At 62.9% G+C, this 23,492-nt stretch overlaps 5 protein-coding genes and 1 non-coding gene across 6 annotated transcripts; 4 read left to right on the forward strand and 2 right to left on the reverse strand.

Annotated features, from left to right (window-relative positions):
- Positions 1 to 141: 141 nt before the first annotated feature.
- On the forward strand, positions 142 to 1,722 carry COPS6 (COP9 signalosome subunit 6; the record flags this gene model as incomplete). The annotated part of the gene is given in 7 exon segments (XM_048932941.1): positions 142 to 180; positions 182 to 235; positions 237 to 258; positions 496 to 519; positions 522 to 593; positions 945 to 1,045; positions 1,453 to 1,722. Coding segments are annotated over 7 exon segments (582 nt in total), but the record flags the coding sequence as incomplete, so codon positions are not given.
- A 529-nt stretch (positions 1,723 to 2,251) lies between these two features.
- MCM7 (minichromosome maintenance complex component 7) lies at positions 2,252 to 8,173 on the reverse strand. Its single transcript, XM_048932945.1, is given in 27 exon segments — positions 2,252 to 2,275; positions 2,278 to 2,459; positions 2,582 to 2,696; positions 3,002 to 3,085; positions 3,088 to 3,175; positions 3,443 to 3,526; positions 3,804 to 3,814; positions 3,817 to 3,852; positions 3,854 to 3,985; positions 3,987 to 4,088; positions 4,090 to 4,202; positions 4,356 to 4,445; positions 4,774 to 4,813; positions 4,815 to 4,877; positions 4,880 to 4,908; positions 4,987 to 5,098; positions 5,502 to 5,537; positions 5,539 to 5,609; positions 5,612 to 5,654; positions 5,938 to 6,027; positions 6,029 to 6,076; positions 6,459 to 6,623; positions 6,626 to 6,641; positions 7,008 to 7,132; positions 7,455 to 7,619; positions 7,811 to 7,887; positions 8,035 to 8,173. Coding segments are annotated over 27 exon segments (2,172 nt in total). The 5' UTR covers positions 8,066 to 8,173.
- Positions 8,174 to 8,316: 143 nt separating this feature from the next.
- Positions 8,317 to 12,180, forward strand: AP4M1 (adaptor related protein complex 4 subunit mu 1). The gene is given in 17 exon segments (XM_048932942.1): positions 8,317 to 8,513; positions 8,597 to 8,682; positions 8,763 to 8,869; positions 8,975 to 9,071; positions 9,329 to 9,439; positions 9,515 to 9,595; positions 9,788 to 9,850; positions 9,934 to 10,000; positions 10,129 to 10,182; positions 10,276 to 10,379; positions 10,449 to 10,540; positions 10,723 to 10,767; positions 10,866 to 10,916; positions 11,363 to 11,408; positions 11,410 to 11,481; positions 11,688 to 11,948; positions 12,068 to 12,180. Coding segments are annotated over 16 exon segments (1,326 nt in total). The 5' UTR covers positions 8,317 to 8,455; the 3' UTR covers positions 11,880 to 11,948; positions 12,068 to 12,180.
- LOC125687698 (AP-1 complex subunit sigma-1A-like) lies at positions 12,111 to 13,868 on the forward strand. The gene is made up of 5 exons (XM_048932944.1): positions 12,111 to 12,220; positions 12,344 to 12,522; positions 12,984 to 13,092; positions 13,282 to 13,419; positions 13,740 to 13,868. Exons 1-5 carry the CDS (start codon positions 12,218 to 12,220, stop codon positions 13,785 to 13,787), a joined length of 477 nt encoding a protein of 158 aa, XP_048788901.1. The 5' UTR covers positions 12,111 to 12,217; the 3' UTR covers positions 13,788 to 13,868.
- A 112-nt stretch (positions 13,869 to 13,980) lies between these two features.
- Positions 13,981 to 17,300, reverse strand: VGF (VGF nerve growth factor inducible). The gene is made up of 2 exons (XM_048932943.1): positions 17,118 to 17,300; positions 13,981 to 15,975 (listed from the first exon to the last, which is right to left on the reverse strand). Exon 2 carries the CDS (start codon positions 15,968 to 15,970, stop codon positions 14,360 to 14,362), a length of 1,611 nt encoding a protein of 536 aa, XP_048788900.1. The 5' UTR covers positions 15,971 to 15,975; positions 17,118 to 17,300; the 3' UTR covers positions 13,981 to 14,359.
- Positions 17,301 to 20,565: 3,265 nt separating this feature from the next.
- On the forward strand, positions 20,566 to 20,639 carry TRNAT-AGU (transfer RNA threonine (anticodon AGU)). Its single transcript has one exon. It is a non-coding gene; the product is annotated as a tRNA-Thr (tRNA).
- The last annotated feature ends 2,853 nt before the right edge of the window (positions 20,640 to 23,492 follow it).

Consider the following 23,492-nt stretch of genomic DNA (forward strand, 5'->3'; position numbering starts at 1 on the left):
AGGGTGTTATTGGTGGGGGTGGGGGTGGGGGTGAATCCAGAGCGATGTGTGGGGGGCAGGGGGTTATGGGAGGGGTTTGTGGGGATCTCGAAGGGGGAGGGGGGGGGGTATGAGGGGGGTCCTCACCCTGTGCCCCCCCAGGCCACGATGCTGTTTGCGGAGCTGCCCTACACGTTGGCCCACAGAGGAGGCGGAGCGGATCGGGGTGGATCACGTGGCCAGGATGACGGCGACGGGGGAGCGGGGAGAATTCAACCGGTGGGGGGCAAGGGGCAGCAGGGGGTGGGGAGGAACTGGGAGGGTTAAAGGGGGTGCTGGAAGGGTGTGGGGGGTTTAAAGGGGGTCTGGGGCAGTGGAGGGGAATCTGGGGGGGAACTTGGGGGGTTAAAGGGGGTCTGTGGGGGGTCCTGAGAGGTCTGGGGAAGTGGGGGAGGGGGTTGTGGTGTTTTTGGGGACGCTGGGACGGGGTTTTGTTGACTCGGTGGCGCCCCCCAGTGGCGGAGCATTTGATCGCCCAGCACGCGCCATCAAAATGCTGCACAGCCGCGTGCGCCTCATCCTGGAGTACGTGAGGGCGGCCGGAGAGCGGGTGAGTGGGGCGGGGGGGGCGACCACGGGGGTCTTTGCCCACCATCCCCCCCGCCAGGCTGTGGGGGTGACCCCACGGAGGGTCCCTATGGGGTCTGGAAACATTCAGCCCCAGGGAAACCACACAGCCCCCGTGGGTGGGGGTCCTCGGAGAGGGAGGGGAGGGTCCTCACAGAAGGGGGGGGGGGTCACACAGATGGGAGGTCTGCATGGAGGGGGGTCTTCATAGAGGGGGGTTGCTGTGGATGGGGAGTTCCTAAAGGGAGGCGGGTCCCCCTAAAGGGAGGGATTCCCCATAGAGGGTTCCCCCCCCATAGAGGGTCCCCCCCCCCACGACCCTCCGTGCCCCCCCACAGGCGCTGTCCCGTTCAACCATGAGATCCTGCGCGAGGCGTGCGCACTGTGCCATTGCCTGCCTGTCCTCAGCACGGACAAGTTCAAAACGGACTTCTATGATGTGAGGGGGGGCAAATTGGGGAGGGGGCTACGAGGAGGTGGGCCACGAGGAGGGGGGGGGGGGGGGGGGCCTTCATGGAGGGTGACCTCCGGGAGGGGAGGGGTGGCGGTGATAGCCGAAGGAGCACCGGTAGTGCAGGAGGAACAAATTGCTCCAGGCGATGGCGCCCCCTGCGGTGGTGGCGGTGGTACATGCAGGTGGGGGTGGTGATAATGCAGAGCATAGCGCCCCCTGTAGTGCTGGGGTTAGTACTGCAGGTGTAGATGGTGGCAATGCAGAAGGTGGCGCCCCCTGCGGTGGTGGCGGTGGTACTGCAGGTGGGAGCGGTGGTCCCGGCTGTCCCGAGGTGACCCCTTCCCCCCCCCCCCCCCCCCCCCGTCCCGTCCCGTTTTCTCCCCCCCCTCCAGCAATGCAACGACGTGGGGCTGATGGCCTATTTGGGCACCATCACCAAGACGTGCAACACCATGAATCAGTTCGTCAACAAGTTCAATGTGCTGTACGACCGGCAGGGCATCGGGCGGCCGCATGCGGGGGCTTTTTCTTCTGACAGCGCCTCCGTCCGTTCCTTTATTGGCTCATTAAAAGCGTGCAGCCGACAAAACAGACCCGTGGGGGGCTGGGGGGGGGGGGGCTGGGGGCTCCGGTGCCATTCAGAAGGGGGTCCTATGCTATAAAAGGTGGGGGCTCACATAAAGAATAGGGGTCCAACCAGGGATGGGGGTCTCAGTGCTACAAGGCACGGTGGTCCTGCTGGCACGCAGAAGGGGGGGTCCCCATAAGAGATGGGGGGGTCCCACGGGGGATGGGAGTCCCACCGCCAGGAGGGGTGAGGGGTGATGCTGCCCCTCAGAATGGGGGTCCCCACGCTATAAGGGATGGGGGGCCTCAATATTATAAGGAATGGGGGGTCCCACAAAGGATGGGGGGCTCCCAGTGCCATGAGAAATGGGGATCCCATAGGGAATAGGGGTCCCACAATGCATCGGGGGTCCCACGAGGGACAGGAGGTCCCCACAAAGGATGGGGGTGGTCCCTATACTGGAAGGGATGGGGGTCCCAACAGCACAGGGGGATGGGGGGCCCTATTGCTGTGAGGGATGGAGCGGTCCCTATGAGGGTTGGGGTCCTGCCCTTAGGAACAGGTGTCCCCCCTCAGACACCCCCCCAGCCCTCCTGCCCCCCACAGGCCGCTCCCCCCCCCCTTCAGACGAAGGTGATGCGGCAGGCGGGGCGGCGTTGAGCTGCAGGACGTTGAGCTGCTCGTATTCCTGCAGCGCCGCCTGGAACTGCAGCGGGGTGAAGCCTTTGGCCACACAGCGCTGCAGGCCCTCGGCTGCGCTCACAGAACGGCCCGAGGGGCCCGAGAGCTCCCGAAGGGCAGCAAAGATGGCGTCCGACGGGCGGGGGGGGGCTGTGGGGAAGATGGGGGGGGGTCACAATGGGGGGCGTCGTCCCAAATCCGATGGGGAGAAAACGCAGCGCAGGCGCCTCCCTGACCCACGGGGCAACCGGCAGCCGCGACCCCCGCCCCACTCACCGGCTCTGCTGCCCCTTGTGGCCCTGCAGGGGAATCCCGGGACGCCTCCATCAGCCTCATGGCCTCGTTCACGTCCTCCTTCTCCACCACGTCCACCAACCGCAGCCGCGCCTGCGCCGGGGGCACCGCCGCCATCATCACCAGCGTCACCAGCACCGTCCGTGCCGCCCAATGGCACCCAGTGTCACCATCACCATCACCACCCAATGCCACCCAATGCCATCCAAAATGCCACCCAACGCCACCACCATCACCACCACCCACCACTCAATGCCAGCCAATGGCACCCAACACCACCACCATCATCATCACCACCCACTGCCACCCAGTGTCACCACCCAACACCACCCAAAGCCACCACCCCATCACTGTCACCACCCCCCTGCTGCCCGCTGCCCCCCAGCCCCCCCGCCCACCAGGGCCGTGGCCATGCGCAGCAGCGCCAGCAGGGTCCTGGCCGAGGTGAAGGCCGTGCCATCGGCCGCCGCCTGCCGCCTCCTTGCGCCATCTCCACGTAGGCGGCCGTGATGTAATCGCAGAGCGCCGGCGGCACCACGGGCTGCTTCTGCTTGCAGGTGGAAATGTAGCGCCTGGGGCACCAATGGGGGGCATTAAGGGGGGTGGGGGGCGATGGGGGGCAATGGGGGCATCAGGGGGGACAATACAGGGGGCAACGGGGGTACGGAGAAGGGACAGTGTAGGCAATGGGGGGATATGGGGGCATCAGGGGGTGCAACGAGGGACAACGGAGACCAAAGGGGACCTGAGGACAGTGGGGGGGGCACCAAAAGGGGGCATCGGGGCACCAGGGGAGATGGCGGGGGTCTGCGGGGGCTTGGGAGGGGGGGGACCACCACCTGATGAGCTTCATGTCGAGCTGCTGGAAGGCGCAGGGCGGCTGGCGGCTGTGCTGGTGCACATAGGTGACGTGCTGGGCCAGGCTGGGGGGCGGAAGTTGGGGGTGAAAGGTTGGGAGCAGCCCCTCTGTGAGACCCCCGGCCCTCGGATCCACCACAGCCCACCCCCACACACCCTGCCCCACTGATCCCCACACATCCCACCCCACTCCTCCCATCCCGTCCCACCACCACTGCATCCCCACCCGTCCTACAGCCCCACACATCCCACCTCACACCCACCCCCACTGCCCCACACACCCCATCCCCGTACCCCAGCCCCACTATCCCACCCCACAGCCCCCCTCCCCACCCCGCTCACCGCAGGTCTCTCGCTCCCTGTCGGGCCGGTCCTGCAGCACCCACAGCAGAATCAAACCTGGAGAGCAGCGCCGCCGGCAGCCTCAGGTTGTGCTCCAGGCTGCGCCGCGCATCGTAGCGCCCGTAGGCCGGGTTGGCGGCGGCCAGGACGGCGCAGCGGGCGTTGAGGGTGGCCAGGACGCCGGGCCTTGGCGATGGAGACGCTCTGCTGCTCCAGCACCTCGTGGATGGCCGTGCGGTCGGCCTCGGCCATCTTGTCGAACTCGTCGATGCAGCAGATGCCCGCGGTCCGCCAGCACCAACGCGCCGCCCTCCAGCGCCAGCTCCCCGCTCACCGGGTCCCGCAGCACCGCCGCCGTCAGCCCCACGCCGGAGGAGCCGCGGCCCGTGGTGTATTGGCCTGCGGGCAGCGCGGGGGATCAGCCCCACGGCGACCAGCCCCACGGCGAGCCGGGGGCAGCAGGAGAGCAGCAGCCCACCCAGCCGGCCAGCAGCCCAACAGCCCCCCAGCAGCCCCAGCCCCCCACCCCAACAAACCGCGACCCCCCAGCACTCACTGCGCGGGCGCCAGGGCGGTCGATGTAGGTCAGCAGTTGGGATTTGGCCACTCCAGGGTCCCCCATCAGGCAGATGTTGATGTTACCTGGGGGAGCCAAAGCCTCACAGGGGGCTCAAAGCCAAAGGAGCCCAAATCCCACTGCATGGAGCCCCAAATCTCACTATATGGGACCTCAAATCCGCTTATAGGACCCTGGATCTGACTTCATGCAGCCCAAATCCCACTGTATGGGACCCCAAATCCCACTGTATGGAGCCCAAATCCCGCAGCATGGAGCCCACGTCTCACTGTATGGGACCCCCAAACTGCAGCGCATGCAGCCACAAACCCCCCTTTACAGACCCCAAACCCCCCTTACAGACCCCAAACTCCCTTTACGGAGCCCCAGACCCCCGCCGCCACCCCCACTCACCCCGGATCCTCATCCCATGGGGGCTGCGCTCCACGCCCCCCCACCAGCTGCAGCAGCAGCGCCTTCTTCACGTCCTCGTGCCCATAAATCTCGGGGGCGATGGATTGCCCGCCAGCTTCTCATAGAAATCCTCCTCTGTGGGGCAGCAGAGCCAGTTATGGGGCGGCTGTAGGGCACAGCGCCCCCCCAGCCCACGGCCCCTCAGAGCCCCACCTGTGATCTTCTGCAGCTCCTCTGGCGTCAGCTCTTCATCACCAGCGTCCTCCTCGCTCTTGGACATCTTGAGCACGTGGTGAGCCTCCAGGAAGGTCTCAGAAAGGAGACCCTGGGGGGGGCAGCGATGGGGGAGGCGCTGGGGGACCCGGGGGGGGGGGTCTGGGGGCAATTGGGGGGGTTCTGGGGGCACCAGGGATGGTTTTAGGGGTGGCTGCAGGGGTTCTGGGGGCTCCGGGGCAGGGGCTGGGGGGGGGTGCTGGGTGCAATGGGAGGGGGGTTCAGTTCCAGTGGTGCTGGGGTGGCTCATGGGGCTCTGGGTCGGTTCTGCAGCAGTTCGGTGGGGGGGGTTCTGGGGTCGGGTTCTGGCCGAAACGGGGCGGTTCTGGGGGATTTGGGGCGGTTCACAGGGCAGTTCTGGGGTCGGTCGTGGCTGTAACCGGGGTCAGCACCGGGTCAGCACCGGTCATTACCGGGTCATTACCGGTCATTACTGGTCATTATCGGGTCCCCACCTGCGTGAGCTGCCGGAAGCCGCTGCTGAGCGCCGGGCAGGAAGGCACCACTGATGGCCACGTGGTCCCCAGGCTGCACCAGGCGGCTGTTCTCCCCCCAGCAGAACCACCGGCAGGCAGCGCGGCAGCGCGGCCAACGGGAACCTGGTCCGACTGCGGGACGGATGGACGGTGGGGTGAGCGGGGGTTCGGGGGGATGTGGGGCCCTGTGGGGTCAGGGTGGGGGATGCGGGGTCCCCAGGGGGTCGGTGAGGTCTCATCGAGTCCCTGTGGGATCTATGGGGCCGCGGTTGGGTCTATGAGGTCCCCATTGGGTCTCCAGGCCCCAAAGCGGGGCGGCAGGAGATGATGGGACCCCCCACCCCGTTATGGGGTCAATATGGGGCTGTTATGGGGTCGTTATGGGGCCGTTATGGGGTCATTATGGGACACCCACGTGTTCCTGCAGCCGCAGCTCCTGGAACTTGATGAACTTGGAGCCCCGGCTCTGCAGCTGCAGGCGGCCTCCAGCCCGGTTGGTGGCGCAGGTCGCGGCTGGGGCAGAGCAGCAACGGGGTGAAGGTGGGCGCCTGGATCTGGGGGGGGACAAAACGGGGGGTGGGGGGGCTGTGGGGGCTGAAGGGACCCGACGCCAACCTCAGACCCGCAGCCCAACCCCAGAACCGTGCCACCCTACAACCCGACGCCCCACAACCCGACCCCACAGCCCCACAGATGGGCTGGAAGGTCTCAGCCCCCCACCCCCACGTCCCCGTAACCCCACAACTGCACCACACCCCCTACACCCCACAGGCTGGAAGGTCTCAGCCCTTCACCCCACAGCCACAACCAACCCCACAGCCCCAATAACCCCAACCAACCCCACAGCCCCAGTAACCCCAACCAACCCCACAGCCCCAGTAACCCCAACCAACCCCACAGCCCCAGTAACCCCCCCCAACCCCACGCCCCACACACAGGCTGGAAGGTCTCTGCCCCGCAGCGGTCGCAGCTGTACGTCGCCACCTCCATGCGCGGTTTGACGGCGCTGACGCGGCTCACGACGCCGCGCACCGACAGCAGGCGGCCGATGGAGCCGGCACCCACGGCGCGGATGGGGAGGGGCTTCAGCGTGGTCGGGGGGGGGTGAAGTACAGCTCACTGTGGGGGGACGGGGGTTGTGGGGGTCTATAGGGTGTTTGTGGGGGGCTGTGGGGGTCTACAGAGGTCTATGAAAGAATGGGGGAGTTTGTGGGGGGGCTGGGGGGAGTCTATGGGGGGCTTGTGGGGGTCTGCAGGGGGTCTATGGGGGGGCTGGGGGGAGCCTACGGGGGTCTACAGGGTGCTTGTGGGGGTCTGTGTGGGGTCAAGGGGGTCTATGGGGTATCTGTAAGAGTCCATGGGGGTCTGGGGGAGTCAGTGGGGGCTTGTGGGGGGCTGGGGGGGCCTGTGAAGGTCTGGGAGGATCTATGGGGGGGGTGTGGGGGGTCCACAGGGGTTTGTGGGGGGTCTGGGGGGGCAACTTACAAGCGGCGCAGCAACTCGGGGGGGTACATCTGGTGGGGGGGGCGGGCGGACCCCCCCTCACGGCCGCGCTGCTCCAGCAGCAGGCGGTGCTCAATGAAGACGTCCAGGGCGTCCCGGTGAGACAGCTGGGGAAATGGGGGCAGCAATGGGGGGCGTCAGGGGGGGAGCAGCAAATGGGGGGTGGTGGGGAGGAGATGGGGGAAGGTGGTGGATGGAGGGGGTCTGTGATGGTGGGAGGCATTGATGGGGGCTATGGGGGGGGTGATGGTGGGGGGTGAGGCGTAAGGTGGGGGTGTGATGGGGGTCAAAGTGAGGGGGTGATTATGGAGGGGGGTGATGGGGGTTATAGGACCTTATAGGTGGGTAATGGGGTTAAAGTGGGGGGTGAGGGGGTGGGCTGATGATGGGGGGTCGATGTGAAGGGGGGTCCCGGTGCTGCTCCCCCACCGGTCCGCGCTGGAAGCCGGGCAGCAGCTCCTGCACGGCGCTGCTGAACAGCTGCTGGTAGCGCCGCACGTTTTCCACCACCGCCTCCGCCAGCGCCGGGTCCTCCTCCGCCACGTCCGATAGGGAAACCCAGAGGGCGCGCAGCTCCCGGTGAGCCAGCAGGGCCTGGGGGGGACGTGGGAATAAACGGGGGGCAGCGAAACGTTGGGGGGCAACAGGGAGACCGGAAACAGGGGGGAGACTGCGGGAAGGAGGAAAAGCAACGGGGGCCGCGGGGGGTGTGGGGCAGGCGGGGGAGGGGTAATGGGGGGGGAGGGGGATACAGGGAGAATGCAGGGGGTCGCGGGGGTCCCCACCAGCTGCTCTCGGTACGGGAACTCCTTGCCGTTGGCCCCGGGGCGGCAGAAATCCAGCAGGAAGCGCTTCGCCTTCTCTGGGGAGGGGGGGCGAGAGGCGACCATCGCACTGCGCTGCCCCACAGCGCCTCGCTGAGCCCCACAGCGCCCCCACTTCCCCCCCAGCTTTCATTTCCCCCCATTCCTCCCCTATTTCCCTCCACTTCCCCCGTTATTCCCCCCACCTTTCTCCGCCTCATAGTCACGGGGCGCCATTCTCGCTGCTGCTGAGCGCCGCTCCGCTCGGTCCCGATTTCCTTTCCCGGTCCCGTCCGTTCGCCGCCGCCGCCGCCGCCGCCGCCGCCTTTCCCGCCGCTCCACAAAACTGGCGCGAAATTCCCTCGCCACGTGACCCCCATCGACCAATACCGCGCAGGCCGCGCCTCTCTGCCCTCCCCGTGAGCTTTCCAACCAATGGCGGCGCGCGGCGGGCCCTTAGTCCCACCCCTCTTCCCCTCGCCCAATAGCAGCTCTTCCGGAAGCTGCCGTCACGTGACCGCCGGCGCTTCCGACGAAGACTCCGGATTTCTTAAAGGGACCGCAACGGGAGAAATGTGGGGTCCGGAATTGGGGTGAAAAAGCGGATTTTCAGCCAATCCTCCCGCCATGATCTCCCAGCTCTTCATCCTGTCCTCCAAGGGCGACCGCCTGGTGTACAGGAACTGTATCCTGCGAAACGCGCCCCGTCCCCCCTCGACCCCGCCCCCCTTTTCCGTTGTCGCTCCTTGACCCCCCCAAAAAAAACAGTCCGCGGGGACGGCGGCGATGACGTCACGGACGCTTTTTACCGCGCTGTCACCTCCCTGCCCGGGGACCGAGCGCCCGTCTTCATGGTGAGGGTCACGTGGGGGGGGGGGGGCATCGGTGGGGTCACCCCATGTGGGCACCGATGGACGCTGGGATCGCCGTGCAGGCACGGGAGGGGCGGCACTTCGTCCACGTGAGGCACGGGGGGCTCTACGTGGGGGTCACCACCACGGCCGACGCTTCGCCCTTCGTCCTCGTGGAGTTCCTGAACAGGTGGGTTAAAAAGGGGAGGGGGGGGGCGTGGGGTCACCGTGGGGGTGTGGGGCGGGATGTGGGGTGTGGGGCGGGATGTGGGGTGACGCGGAGTTGTGGTGCCAGGTTGGTGACGCTGCTGCGGGAGCACTGCGGGACTCTGAGCGAGAAGAGCGTCGGCGTCAACGTGGCCCTCGTGCACGAACTGCTGGGAGAGATGGTGGTGGGGCAGCCGGGGCGTTGGGGGTCTCTGTGGGGCTGGGGAGATCCTGTGAAACTGAGGGGCGTCGCTATGGGGTGGGGGGTGTTCTGTGGGGCTGTGGGCATCCCGAGGGGCTGAGGACACTGCTATGGGGCTGGGGACATCCCAAAGGGTTGGGGGTGTTCTGTGGGGCTGGGGCCGTCCCTATGGGGCTGGGGCCGTCCCTGTGGGGCTGGGCTGTCCCTATGAGGCTGCTGCCCCACGGATTTCCCCCCCAGGACTTCGGATACATTCAGACCACCGCCACCGAAGTGCTGCGCAGCGCGACCCACGGAGAACCCGAGACCACCAAAGCCTTCAGCCTGCTGGACCTCCGCTCCGTGGGGCTGGTGAGGGGGTCTGGCCCCACCTTGACCCCGCCGTGACCCCGCTGCGACCCCAAACCCCTCCTGCTGTCCCCGCAGTTCGGCGCTGAGACGCAGCAGAGCAAAGTGGCGCCCGGCTCCATCACCAACCGCCCAGTGCTGCCCCCCAGGGGCGAGCAGGTGGGGACCCCACAAAGACCCCAAAGACCCCAAGGACCCCCTTAACCCCTAACTCTAACCCTCAGCAACCCCACAAAAACCCTGCAGTGACCCCACAGTGACTCCTCATATTGACCCCATAAAAACCCCACAGGGACCCCCACATTGACCCAATAAAAGCCCCGCACCAACCCCACACCCCGCTGTCCGCAGCCCGCTCGCAGTGAGCTCTTCGTGGACGTGGTGGAGCGCCTGACGGTCGTCATTGCTGCCAATGTGAGCGGGGACGGGGCTGGGGGCATCGTGGGACCCCACGTGACCCCACGTGACCCCCTGTGACCCCACATCACCCCACGCAGGGGACGCCCCTGAAGGTGGACGTGCAGGGGGAGATCCGGCTGAAGAGCTTCATGCCTGGGGGCTGCGGTGAGGGGGCAATGGGGGGTAATGGGGGCAGTGGGGGGCAATGGGGGTGGCGGGGACGGTGGGGCGGTCCATAGGGGCAATGCGAGCGGTGTTCCGGTGGGTGACTGTGGGGTGTTGATCCCCCCCAGAACTGCGCATGGGGCTGACAGAGGAGCTGAGTGTGGGCACGGAGGAGCAGCGTGGTGAGACCCCACAGCACCCCAAACCCCCCACCTCCCCCCTCCGACACCCCCGGCCCTCCTGGACCCCCCGACCCTCTGACCCTCCTCCTCCAGGCTATGGCCGCCTCCCCCTGGCTGCCGTCGCCTTCCACAGCTCCGTGGACCTGGAGGAGTTCGAGCAGGAGCGAGTCCTGCGGGTGACCCCGGGCCCGGGGGAGGTATGGGGCGCTGGGGGGGCACGGGGGGTGGGGGTGCGACACAGAGCCCCCATGGCTGCCCCCTCCCAGGTGACCCTGATGCGCTACCAGCTGGCTGAGGACGTTCCTGTGCCGCTGCCCTTCCGCCTCCTGCCCAGCGTGGAGTGGGACCCGGCGGGGAGGTGACAACCAGGGCCCCCCTGTGTGCCCCCCAAATTTCCTCCCCACTGTCCCCCAATGTCCCCCCTTTAAGTCCCCAATGCCCCCCAATGTTTCCCCCCCATGTCCCCCCAATACGTTCCCCCTGATGCCCCCAGTGCCCCCATTGGGGTGACCCCCCCTCACCCCCCCGCTGTCCCCCCAGGCTCCGCATTCACCTGAAGCTGCGCTGCGATCTGCCCCCAAAACAGTGGGTGATTTTGGGGGTGGGGGGGCACTGATAGGGGTGACCCTAAAGGGGCGACCCTAAAGGAGTGACCCCACACTGTGCCCCCCTGACCCCCCCAGCCACGCCATCAATGTTGTTCTGCAGCTGCCGCTGCCCCGGGAGGCGAGCAGGTGGGGGGGGGGGGATTCTGGGGGGTTTTTGGGTCCCATTGGGAGGAGGGGGCAATTTTCAGGGTCTGACTGATGTGAGCATTTTAGAGGGAGTTTCCATTTTTGGGGGGGTTTCATTTCGAGGGGGTGGCAAAATTTGGGAGGTGGGATTCCAGAGGGGAACCCCATTGATGGGGGGAGAGGGGGCAGCTTTTTGGGGGTGGGGTCTTATTCAGGGAGGGGGGGCAGCAGGTCCTGTTTGTGGAGGGGTTCTACTGATGGCATTTGGAGGAGGGGGGGATGTGCAGGGGGTGGGGGGGGGGGTCCCATTTTTTGGGCAGCATTCATTCTTGGGGGTCCAAGGGGGGTATTGGGGGGGGTATTTTGGGGGGGGATCGCAGGGGGGTCTGGTGGACGGCGTCGGTTTGGGTGGTCAGGGGGGGGTCTCACCGTGTTTCCCCCCCCAGCCTGGCGCAGGAGCTGAGCAGCCCTGAGCAGACGGCGGAGCTGCAGGGGGGGGGGGCGCTGCCTGCGCTGGGCCATCCCTCGGTGCCAGGGGGGGGCACAGCTGGGGGCTGTGTTCAGGGTGAGGAGACCCCCAACGTGACCCCAATGCGACCCCAAGGGGGGCTGTGACCCCTGTCTGTCCCCACTGGGTGTATGTGACCCCAGGGGATGTGTGACCCCGTGTGACCCCATGTGACCCTGGGGTGACCCCAATGCGACCCCAGGAGGATTCTGCCCCCTGTGTGACCCCCCCACACCCCCTCATCCCCCATATTTCCCTTGCAGGTTCAGCTGCCCCCCACCCCCCCGCTGGGGCTGGGCCCAGCCGCCCTCACCTTCGAGCTCCCGGCTCTGACGGTTTCAGGTTTGCGGCTGCGCTGCCTCCGCCTCTCCGCCCCCCCCGGCGCCCCGCCGGCCCCCCCCCAGCGCTGGGTTCGCCATTTGACCCACAGCGACTCCTACGTGGTCCGGCTGTGAGCTCGGCCCGAACCCCGGGGCGCGTTTGGGGTGAATACAGGAAATCTTGCAGCCCCTGCGAGTTTTGGGGTGAATTCATTGTTGTTTATTTTTAGGGAGGCGGGGGGATTTTGGGGCCTGGCGCGGATTCGGGATGGGGGCCCAGGCCGCGGGCCGCCGTTCCCATGGCAACGCGCCCTTTCCCGCAGGGACCAATCAGCGTCGCCCCCACCCCGTTGCCATGGCGTCGGCCCCGCCTCCCCCTCGGCCGGAAGTTACGCGCTGCGCTCGCCAAAAGCGGAAGGGGAGGGGCGCACAACGGAAGCGGGGCCGGCAGCGGAAGCGGCGGCGTGGGCGCCATGGTGAGCGGCGGGGACGGGCGGGGTGGGAGCTGGGCGGAGTCACGTGACGGAAACGGGGGCGGGGTCACGTGACGGAGAGGGAGCTGACCCCGGCCCCGCATCTCCCCACGCTCTGCCCCACAGCTGCGCTTCGTGCTGCTGTTCAGCCGCCAGGGGAAGCTGCGCCTGCAGCAATGGTACCGCGCCGGGGCGGAGCGCGATAAACGGAAGGCGGCCCGGGAGCTGATGCAGGCCGTGCTGGCGCGGAAACCCAAAATGTGCAGCTTCCTGGAGTGGGGAGAGCTGAAGGTGGTCTACAAGAGGTGGGGCGCACAGCGGCCGTGGGGGGGCGCGGGGCTCCGTCCGTCCCCGTCGGGCCGAAACTTAGCCGTCCGGTCCGCCGAGCCCCCCCGCGTTGTGCCCCGTTGATTTCTGCCCCGTGGCGTCCGGCCCGCCCCGCCGATTGTGCCCCGCGGGGTGCCGCGGCGTTCGGCCCCGTTCATTCATCGCCGCCATGCCCCGCCCCCTTATCCACGTGGCCACGCCCCCGGCACTGCAGCCCGACCCCAGCTCTGTGACCCCGCCCCCTCCCATTGGCCCCTCCCACTGGCATGTGACCACGCCCCTTTGCAATGGCCCCGCCCCCTACCATTGGCAGTGGGGGGCAATGGGGGCGATGGGGGGCAGTGGGGGTGATGGGGGCCCCTCCCTTGGCGCCGCCCCACCTTGGTGGCCCCCCCCTCGAATTGCCCACACCTCCCCCCATTGCCCCCCTTTCCCCCAGATACGCCAGCCTGTATTTTTGCTGCGCCATCGAGGGCGCCGACAACGAGCTGCTGACCCTGGAGCTCATCCACCGCTACGTGGAGCTGCTGGACAAATACTTCGGCAGCGTACGTCGGGGGCAGGACGTGGGGGGGTCAGGGCCCCCCAGCACCGTTACGAGCCCCCACCCTCCCACGCCTCCCCAGCCCCATTTTTGGGAGCCCCCACCTCAAGAATTCCCTCTGTCCTGTTTCTGACCCTCTCAGGCTCCCCAGTTTCTGCCCCCCCCATCTGCCCCCTAATTCTGCCCCCCCCAGGTCTGTGAGCTGGACATCATCTTCAACTTCGAGAAGGCTTATTTCATCCTGGATGAATTCGTGATGGGGGGGGAAATCCAGGACACCTCCAAGAAAAGCGTCCTGAAGGCCATTGAGCAGGCTGACCTGCTGCAGGAGGTGGGGACCCCAGCCAGACCCCCGCCCCCCTCTGGGGGGAACCAGCAGCCCCAAAACCCCATAAGGGGACACTGGAGCCTTTTGGTGCCCCACGAGGAGCACAGGGACCCCCCCACATCTCCCCATGGACCCCTGTGTGTGTGTGGGGGGGGTGGTCTCACACTCCCCTGCACCCCCTACCCTTCTGACACCCCTCCCCCATATTTTAACCCCCCCCCCCAAGTTGTTTTAGGGGTCCTGGCTTTCATTTGAGCTCCCTCTATAATTTAGAATCTCCATTAATTGTAGCCCCCCTCCCCCCCCAATTTTTGCCCCCCCAGGAGGATGAATCCCCCCGCAGCGTTCTGGAGGAGATGGGCTTGGCGTAGGACCCCCCCCCCACCTGACCCCCCCCAAAGGAGGGGCCTCCCCTCCCCCCCTTTGGTCTGGCGGTGCCCCATGGGACCCCTCGATTTAAAGGGACCACGGGGGGCACGGGGCCCCCCAATAAATGGGTGAGATTGCAAGCCTGTGAGTAATTAATTACTGGGGGAGCAATTAGTGCGGGAGTAATTAGTGGGGGGTAATTCGGATTGATTGGGGCGGGGGTAATTAGTGAATGGAGCAGTGGGTGTAAGTGAGAAATTACTAATTAATACAAAGGAGTTAATTAGCAAGCAAGGGGGATAAATAACAGATAATTAACACGTGGGGGGATAATTAATGTGAGAGTATGGGGGGGTATAATTAATTCCAGGGAATCTTAGCACGAGGAGGCGGCAATTAACAGCCATAATTAACACGCAGTTGGGATTCGTGCTGGTCGTCCACACGTTGGGCCACTGGTAGGGGGAGCAATTAGGGCAAAGATTAATTAGTACAAGGGGGGTTAATTAAAGCAAGGGGGGTTAATTAGCCCGGGGCCCACTAACGAGCCAAACTCGTACTAAAATAGTTGCCTTTATTTGTTAGCAAAATTAATGAAGGGCGTCTGTGTGGGGCTGGGGGCAGCTGGGGGAACCGGGAGAACCGGGAGAACCGGGGCTGGACTGGGGGCGCTGGGGCGGAGGGGCCGGGGGCAGCGGGGCGGCGGCGCTGGGATGGGAAGCGGCCGGGCGCTCACCACCTCCTGCCCTCCCACCGCATCGCCGGGGTCCGGAACGTCCTGGGCCGGGGGGCGGGGAGCGGCGGCGGGGGCAGCGCGGCGTCCCCCCCCCTCCTCCTCCTCCTCCTCCTCCTCCGCGTCGGTGACGTCGTCCTCACCCATGTCGTCATCGCCGGGCAGCAGCGCCGCCGCCGCCGCCGCCTCCTCCTGCCGCTTCTGCTCCACGTCGTGGATGATGTCCACCACGTCGTCCGCCGGGAGGTGCAGGCGGCTCGACAGCTCGATCAGCTGATCGATGGTGCCGGGGTCCAAACCGGCGTCGCCGGTGTCGCCGGGAGCCGCCGGCAGCGCCGCCGCCAAAGCCTCGGCCAGCGGGAGCGGGGCGGGCCCGGAGGCGGGGCCGTCGTCGGGGAGGGCGATGCCGAGAGCCGGAGGGGGGTCGTCGTCCCCGGGGATCCGGTTGGCCATCGGGTCCTCGTCGGCGGGGAGCCGGCCGGCCGCGGGGAATCTGGCGGCGTCCTCCGGGAGCTTCTTCCCCGCCAGCAGCTTCCGCCCCGCCGCGGCCTTCCTCCCCACCAGCACCTCGTTGTCCATCGGGGCCCAGCCCTGCGCCGGGATCTCGCTGTCCGTGGGGAAGCCTTTCGGCAGGGCGCCGCCCCGCGGGAATCCCTTCCCCCTCCCCGCCGAGAGTTGCTCCTTTCCGGCTGACAGCCCGCTGTTGCCCGCCGAGAACTTCTTGCTCACCGAGGGCCCCTTCCCCACGGAAAATTCCTTCTCGATGGGGAACTCCTGTCCCGCCGACACCGCGTTGCCCTCTGGCGGCTCTTTGCCCGTGGACGCCTGCCCCATCGCGAACCCCTTCTCCTCGGGGAAGCCCCTCTCCGCCGCGTAGCCCCTACCAACCCACGCCCCCTTCCTCTCCCTCTCCCCCCCTTCCTCCTCCTCCTCCTCTTCCTCCTCCTCCGACCGCTTCCCCTCGGCTCCGGGGCCGTGCAGGAGGTACCGCAGGAGGAGATCCGAGGCCATATCCGCCAGCCTCTCCTCCTCGGCGGCCGCTTTCCTCGCAGCCTGCGCCTGCCGCCGGCTCTCCATCAGCTCCTGGTAGCGCCGTTCCAGCAGCTTCAGCTCCAGGCTTTGCTGCTGCCGCAGCTGCCGTGCGCTCGCCCAGCCCCGGCCCCGTTCCCGTTCCCTTTCCCGTTCCCTTTCCCTTTTTTTGGCCTCGGCGCGGAGTTTGCCCAATTCTTCCAGTTCTTTCCACGTTTCCGTCGGGGATCCGCCGCGGCTTCGCTTCGTGCCCACGTCCTTCACGTTGTCCCCCAGGCCGGGGAGCTCCAGGTCCTCCCAAGGATCGCCCCCCCTCGCGGATGACAGAGGTTTTTGGGGGGGGGGCTGCGGGCGGCTCTGGACCAGGAGGGCGATGGAGAGGAGGAGGGCGGCGCTGCGGAGGGGGCGGGCGGGGGGGGGCATCGTGCCTGGGAGATGGGGGGGGGTGCAGGAAGGTCAGGGGGACCCCCGTAAGAGTCCCCTCCATCCACCCTCAATCCCCTCCCACAGAATCTCCCGGTTGTCCCAACGTTTTGGGGCTCCCGCGTATCGGGTGCGCCCCCCTGCCCCCCCGTCGGCCCCCCATTTCTCCCCATGGTGCCCCCTAAAACCTTTTGTAGGGGACTCTTAGATCCCCTCAAGTTCTTATGTTCTGGGACTCCCACGCTATGAATTCCCCCCCCCAGCGTTCTCTAATCTCTCTTCTCCCCCCCCACACCGTCCCCTAAATCCCCTCATAGGGTCCCTCACAGGGTCCTCCAATTGTCCCCATTGTCCCAGGAGCCCCATGCCGTGCGTGTGTGCCCCCTAAATCCCCCCCGTGAGGACCCCCCAGTGCCGTGAGCGTCCCCCCCCTTTTGGGATCCATTCATACAGCACATCACGCATCACATGCACACATACATGGCACCACAGAGCACACACACAGCACATGCGTGTCCACACGTGACGCACCCATGCGATGCAGAGCCGCACGGCTCCTGCACACAGCACAGCCGTGCAGCACAGCGCAGCGTGAGCCCCATCCACGCACATCCATGCGTGTAACGCGTGACACGTAGCACAGAGCGCATCATGCACATCCATAGCACATGCAGCGCGTCCATGCGCACCCACACATGTAACATGTGCCGCCCATCCATGCACACATGTAACGTGTGCCGCCCATCCATGCACACACGCAGCGCTTCCACATCCGCGCCCAGCACTGAAATCACGCCCCCACTCGCACATCGCTGCAGCACGTCTGACTCACGACACCCCCCCTCCGCCCACCTCCGCCCCCCCCGCCGCCCCCCGCGCGCCCACAGACGGTGCACAACCCCCTCCCCCCGCCCCCCCCGCCTGCCGCAGCTGCCACGCCCAGCGCTGAGCCCCGGGACCCCCCCAGGATCGCCCAAATCTCTTCCGACCCCCCCAAAGCCCTTCAAATTCTCCCCAGCCCCCCCTCCTGCAGAGTCCCCAAATCCCTCCCCAAACCCCCCGTCTCCCCCACAGATCCCCCCACAGCCTCCCCCCCTCCATTTCCCCCATAGGACGACATGGGGCGGGGGCTCGGGATGACATTTACCAACTCGGGGGGGGCTCACGACGATCTCGGGGCTCCCCCCGCTGCCTCCCCAGTCTCTGCTGGGGGGATTCCGATGCTGAGTTCGGCTCCCGGCGGCGATTCCCGGTGAATTCCAGTCAGTCCCCGTTACCGATCCGTGTGCCGCGCTGCTCCCGGTCCCAGCGCGGGGTTCCCACCGGCTCCCAGTTGTTCTCTGTTACCGGTGCCGGTTCCGGTACCGGCAGCTCCCTCCCAACGGATCTCCGGTTCCGTTCTCAGAGGGCAGCGGCTCCGCTTCAGCACCACGGACAGCGCTCGGCGGCTCCGCCCCCTTTTATAGGCGCGCGCGGCCCCACGTGGGGGCTCCATTGACGTCAATGCGCCCATTCATAAAAAAATCCGGGGGGGGAGGAGGGAGGAGCGCATGCGCGCGGACGGAAGGGGTGAACGGATGAATGGATGAATGAATGAGCGTGGGGGATGAATGGGGAATGGGGGGGGGGGGGGGTCAAGCACACAAGAGGACCCCCTGAGAGCAGCCCTATAGTGGAGCTCCACGGGCACGGCCCTGTAGGTCAGGGCCCCATATGTACGGCCCTATACACAGAGCCCTGTTCAGAGCCCAGTGCACGGCCCTACAGAGCCCTCTAAGCGGCCCTATAGACACACAGCCCTGCACATCAGCCCCAGACACACATGCGGCCCTGCACAGGCTACCATGCCCCATACACCACCTCCCCATACACACCCCTATAGACCCCCCACCCCTCAAGACCTACCCCCCCAGCCCTACAGAATCCCTCATGCACCCCTTTAGACCCCCCCCCACACCACAAAAGTGACCCCTCCCCCACCCACGGGCACACACGTTGCACACACATGTAGTACTCACGTGTGCACACACATTACGCATGTGTTTGCATGGCACATACGTGTACATAGGCCATACATACATGTACACACATGGTGTTTAGGCATGCACACGTGACAGCCACACACGTGTGGTACCATTGTGAGCACAGATGGTACATGAAGGTATCTACACATGTAGGGCTGCACTCACATGTTTACATGTATGTTTCTGTATGTGTAAGTGTGTGCATGTGTACATGGCTGTACATACACACGTGTGATGTGTGTGCTTGCATGCACATATATGTATCCATGTGTTGACACGCATGCCCATAAGTATTGGTGCACTTATGGGGTCCCCATGGCCCTATAAGCTCCTCCAGGTGCCCATATGGCTATAGGGACCCTGGGTCCCCACAGGACCCATAGGATTGGGGTGGATTTGGGGGTCACAGGGCTGCTATAGGACCCTATAAGTGTTAAGGTGCATATGGGCAGTCCCCCGTGCCCCATACATTCCTGAATATATGGGGGGGGTTTGCTCTGCACCTATAAGTTCCTGTGGGTGCCCCCATGCAACTATAGGTCCCTCCAGGTGCCTGTGTGTCCATGGGGAGTCCCTGTGACCCTGTGGGTCCCTATAGGTCCTGGGGTGGCTATGGGGGGGGAGGGCCATGTCCATCCAGGTTTGGAAGTGTCTATGGGGCTCTGCATGTCCCTATAAAGTGTCTATGGGGCTCTGCATGTCCCTATAGGTCCCCATAGGGTTGGGGTGCCTATGGGGGGTCCCTCCAGGTGCCATAAGCTGCTGCAGAGGGGGGGGGGGGCGTGCCCCCGCCAGTGACTCACCATTGCAGCTGCCTCTATAGCCCCCCCCCCCCGCAATGGGGGTGATGAGTCAGAGCAGCGCAGCTTCCTGCGGGTGGGGGGTGTGGGGCTGGGGGCATGGGGGATGTAGGGGGTATGGGGGTGCATGGGATGTATGGGAGGGAGGGGAGGTAGGGGACATAGGGGGTGTAGGGTGTGTGGGGGTTATGGGGGATGTAGGGGGTATGGGGGAATGGGGAGTGTGGGGGATATGGGGTGTATGGGGGATTTAGGGGATGTGGGGGATGTAGGGGGTATGAGGGTGTGGGGCAGAAGGTTTAGGGTATATAGGAACTGGGGAGTATAGGGTGTGGGGGGGTGTAGGAATAGGTCGGGGTCTGCCTTAGATTTACAAGTTAGAGGGTATAGGGCAGGAATAAATATAGGATCTGGGGGGTACTGGGATGAGGGGTGTATGGGTCCAGGAGGTGTGGGGTCTAGACAGAAGAGAGGTACAGGGACTGGGGTCTATAGGGCAGAGTTCTAAAGGGCACATGGTGTCTAGGGGAGGGCGTGGGTGATGTGTGGGGTGTAAGGGGTGTTGTAGGGATTGGGTTTATGGGGCAGGGGGATGGGGGTTATATGGCAAAGGGGTAGGGACCTGGGGAAGCCCTATAGGGATCTGAGGGGCTCTATGGGGATCTGTGAGGCTCCACAGGGATCTGTGGGGTGCTGTAGGGTCCAGAGGCCCTATAGTGCCATGGGGGGTGGGCTATAGGGATCCGTAGGGCTCTATAGGGCCATGGAGAGGGATCTGACCTGAGGGGTTCAATAGGGGCTAAGAAGAGTTCTATAGGGTCCAGGAGGGCTCTGAGGGTTTGGGGCTTTCTGCAGGGACCTGTGGGTCTCCATAGCGTTATCAAGGGGGGGATTCTATAGGGACCATTGGGTTCTATGGGGTCCAGGAGTGTTCTGTAGAGACTTTGGGTCGGGTTCTATAGGACCCTCCATAGGGCCGTCCCCTCCCCCCCCCCCGATGATTCACCCCTGCGGCAGAGGAGCCCTCCCCACTCCCCTTCCCCCACCCCCCCACCAGGTGACGTCACCTCGGGATCACGTGACAGTGGGGGGGGTCTCCTACCGCAGAGGGTCCCCCCCCATTTTCCTCCCCTCGATTCGTCCTTGGGATGGCCCCGCCCCCCCGATGGAAGAGGAGCAGGGGACACCCCCAAATGTGCCCCCCCGTCTCCCTGTTCTCCCTCCCAGTGCCCCCCCATTTTGCACCGCGTTCTCCCATTGCGCCCCATCGCCCCCCGCGGCGCCTCCCAGCGCCCCCCATTACATCCCAGTGCCCCCACTGACCACCCCGCCAGCGCCCCCCCCGTCGCCATGACAACGGTTGCCGAGCAACCGCCGCCCTGTCGCTCCAGCGCTGGTTGCCGTGGCAGCGGCAGCGTTTTCCCATTTCCCCCATATTTCCCGTTTCCCCCATAATTTGCACCACCCCCAACTTTCCCCCTTTCCGCTTTTTCCCCGTTATTTCCTCCCATTCTACCCCCGGCCCGCACTTGTCCCCATTTCTCCCCCCATATCTCCCCATTCCCCCCCATGCTTCCCCACATTTCCTCCATTCCTCCCATATTCCTTCCCCTTCCCGCCATTTTTCCCCATTCCCCCCCATTCTCCCCAACATTTCCCCATTTTCCCCCATTTCTGTGCTTCCCCCCAGCCCCCCTATTCCCCCCTTTTCCGCACTACGCATGCGCGGCTCTCAGGGATGCGGCCACGGGCGGGGAGCGCAGCGCGCAGCGGCGCCGTGGCTTAGTTGGTTAAAGCGCCTGTCTAGTAAACAGGAGATCCTGGGTTCGAATCCCAGCGGTGCCTTTTGGGAGGTGGGCTTTAATTCACTGCTCCGGACCGCTCGTTAATTAACCGGGGTGAAGTAATTAATTAAATCAGTTGTTGGGGGTGGTTTAGGAACTACTGCGGGTCTGAGGCAGCGTTAAAGTCTGCGGCGGGGCGTAACGTTTTGGTTTCTTATTTATTAGTGGGTTAGGTTTTTTTTAGGTGGCTATTTATTATCAGGGTTAGGGTTAGGATAGGGTATATAGAAACAAAGATTTCTGTGAAAATAAGCGATATTTAAAGGGAAAAACAGGGATTTCTATGAAAATAAGCGATATTTAAGGTTAAATACAAGGATTTCTATGAAAATAAGCGATATTTTAGGGTTAAAAACAGGAATTTCAATGAAAATGCCAACCGGCGGCATGCGCAGTACGGTAAGTGCCTTCCGCATGCGCAGTACGACACTAGCCTGGCGTATGCGCAATACGGTGCGAGCCCAGCACATGCGCAGTACCGTGCCAGCCTGCCACATGCGCAGTACGGCACCCGACGGGGGCATGCGCATTACAGTATCCGGCCGGCGCATGCGTAATACGGTGCAAGATTGGCGCATGCGCAGCAGGGTACCAGCGCGACGCATGTACAGTAGGGTGCCACCGCAGCGCAAGCGCAGTAGGTGCCAGCGAAGAGCATGCGCTATACAGTGTCACGCTGGCGCAGGAGCAGTACCGTGCCATTGTGGCGCATGCGCAGTACGTCACCAGACAATCGCATGCGCAATAAGGTACCTACACGGCACATGCGTAAAACTGAGCCAGACAGACGCATGCGCAGTAGGAGAACGACCTAGTGCATGCGCAGTAGATAGCCAACCCCGCGCATGCGCAGTACGTTACCGGCCTTGCGCGTACACAGCACGGCAGCAGCCGGGCGCCTGCGCAATATCGCAATTGACATACGCATGCGTATTACGGTGCAAGCCTGGCGCATGAGCAGTACGGCACCAGTCGAGCGCATACGAAGCACAGTTCCAGACAGGCGCATGCGCAGTAAGCAACCTGCGTACGCGCATGCGTAGTAAACAGCTAGGCTGGCCCATGCGCATTACGGTACTTGCTTTCCGCATGCGCAGAACGACATTTGTAAAGCGCGTGCGCAGTACGGCGCCAAACTGGAGCCTGCGCAGTACGGTGTTAGGCAGACGCATGTGCAGTACGGCACCTGCCGAGCGCATGCACAGTACTGTGCCAGGGCGGCGCATGCGCAATAAGGCACCTGTGCAGCCGCATGCGTAGTACTGTGCCAGGCTAGCGCATGCGCAGTACGGTACCTCCTCGGTTTTTAGGGTAAAAACAAAGATTTCCTTAAAAATAAGCGATATTTAAGGGGAAAAACGGGGATTTCTATGAAAATAAGCGATATTTAAGGGGAAAAACAGGGATTTCTATGAAAATAAGCGATATTTTAGGGGAAAAAACAGGGATTTCTATGAAAATACCAGTCTGCACATGCGCAGTAGGGTAGCAGCGCGGCGCATGTGTAGTAGGGCAACAGAAAACCGCATACGCAACACGGATCCAGATTGGCGCATGCGCAGTGGAGCGCTAGGCTGGCGCATGCTCAGTACAGTGCCAGCCTGGCACATGCGCAGAAGGTTGTCTGCCCGGAGCATTGGCAGTGCAAGGCGATGTTTAAGGGGAAAGACAGGGATTTCTATGAAAATAAGCGATATTTTAGGGGAAAAACAGGGATTTCTATGAAAATAAGCAATATTTTAGGGTTAAAAACAGGGATTTCCATGAAAATCAGCGATATTTTAGGGTTAAAAACAGGGATTTCTATGAAATTAAGCAATATTTAAGGTTAAAAACAGGGATTTCTATGAAAATAAGCGATATTTTAGGGTTAAAAACAGGGATTTCTATGAAAATAAGCGATATTTTTGGGTTAAAAAAAGGGATTTCCATGAAAATAAGCGATATTTCAGGGGAAAAACAGGGATTTCTATGAAAATAAGCGATATTTTTGGGTTAAAAACAGGGATTTCTATGAAAATAAGCGATATTTTTGGGTTAAAAACAGGGATTTCCATGAAAATAAGCGATATTTTTGGGTTAAAAACAGGGATTTCTATGAAAATAAGCGATATTTTAGGGGAAAAACAGGGATTTTGATGAAAATAAGCGATATTTTAGGGGAAAAACAGGGATTTCTATGAAAATAAGCGATATTTTAGGGGAAAAACAGGGATTTTGATGAAAATAAGCAATACTTTAAGGTTAAAAACAGGGATTTCTATAAAAATAAGCGATATTTTTGGGTTAAAAACAGGGATTTCTATGAAAATAAGCGATATTTAAGGTTAAAAACAGGGATTTCTATGAAAATAAGCGATACTTAAGCTTAAAAACAGGGATTTCTATGAAAATAAGCGATATTTAAGATTAAAAACAGGGATTTCTATGAATATAAGCGATATTTTAGGGGAAAAACAGGGATTTCTATGAAAATCCGCGATATTTTAGGGGAAAAAACAGGGATTTCTATGAAAATAAGCGATATTTTAGGGGAAAAACAGGTATTTCTATGAAAATAAGCGATAATTAAGGGTGAAAAACAGGGATTTCTATGAAAATAAGTGACATTCAGGGTTAAAACAGGGATTTCTATGAAAATAAGCGATATTTTTGGGTTAAAAACAGGGATTTCTATGAAAATAAGCGATATTTTTGGGTTAAAAACAGGGATTTCCATGAAAATAAGCGATATTTTAGGGTTAAAAACAGGGATTTGTATGAAAATAATTGGTATTTAAGGGGAAAAACAGGGATTTCTATGAAAATAAGCGATATTTTTGGGGAAAAACAGGGATTTCTATGAAAATAAGCG

The sequence above is a fragment of the Lagopus muta genome, unplaced genomic scaffold, assembly GCF_023343835.1.
Source record: "Lagopus muta isolate bLagMut1 unplaced genomic scaffold, bLagMut1 primary scaffold_159, whole genome shotgun sequence".
In the NCBI taxonomy this organism is placed as follows: domain Eukaryota; kingdom Metazoa; phylum Chordata; class Aves; order Galliformes; family Phasianidae; genus Lagopus; species Lagopus muta.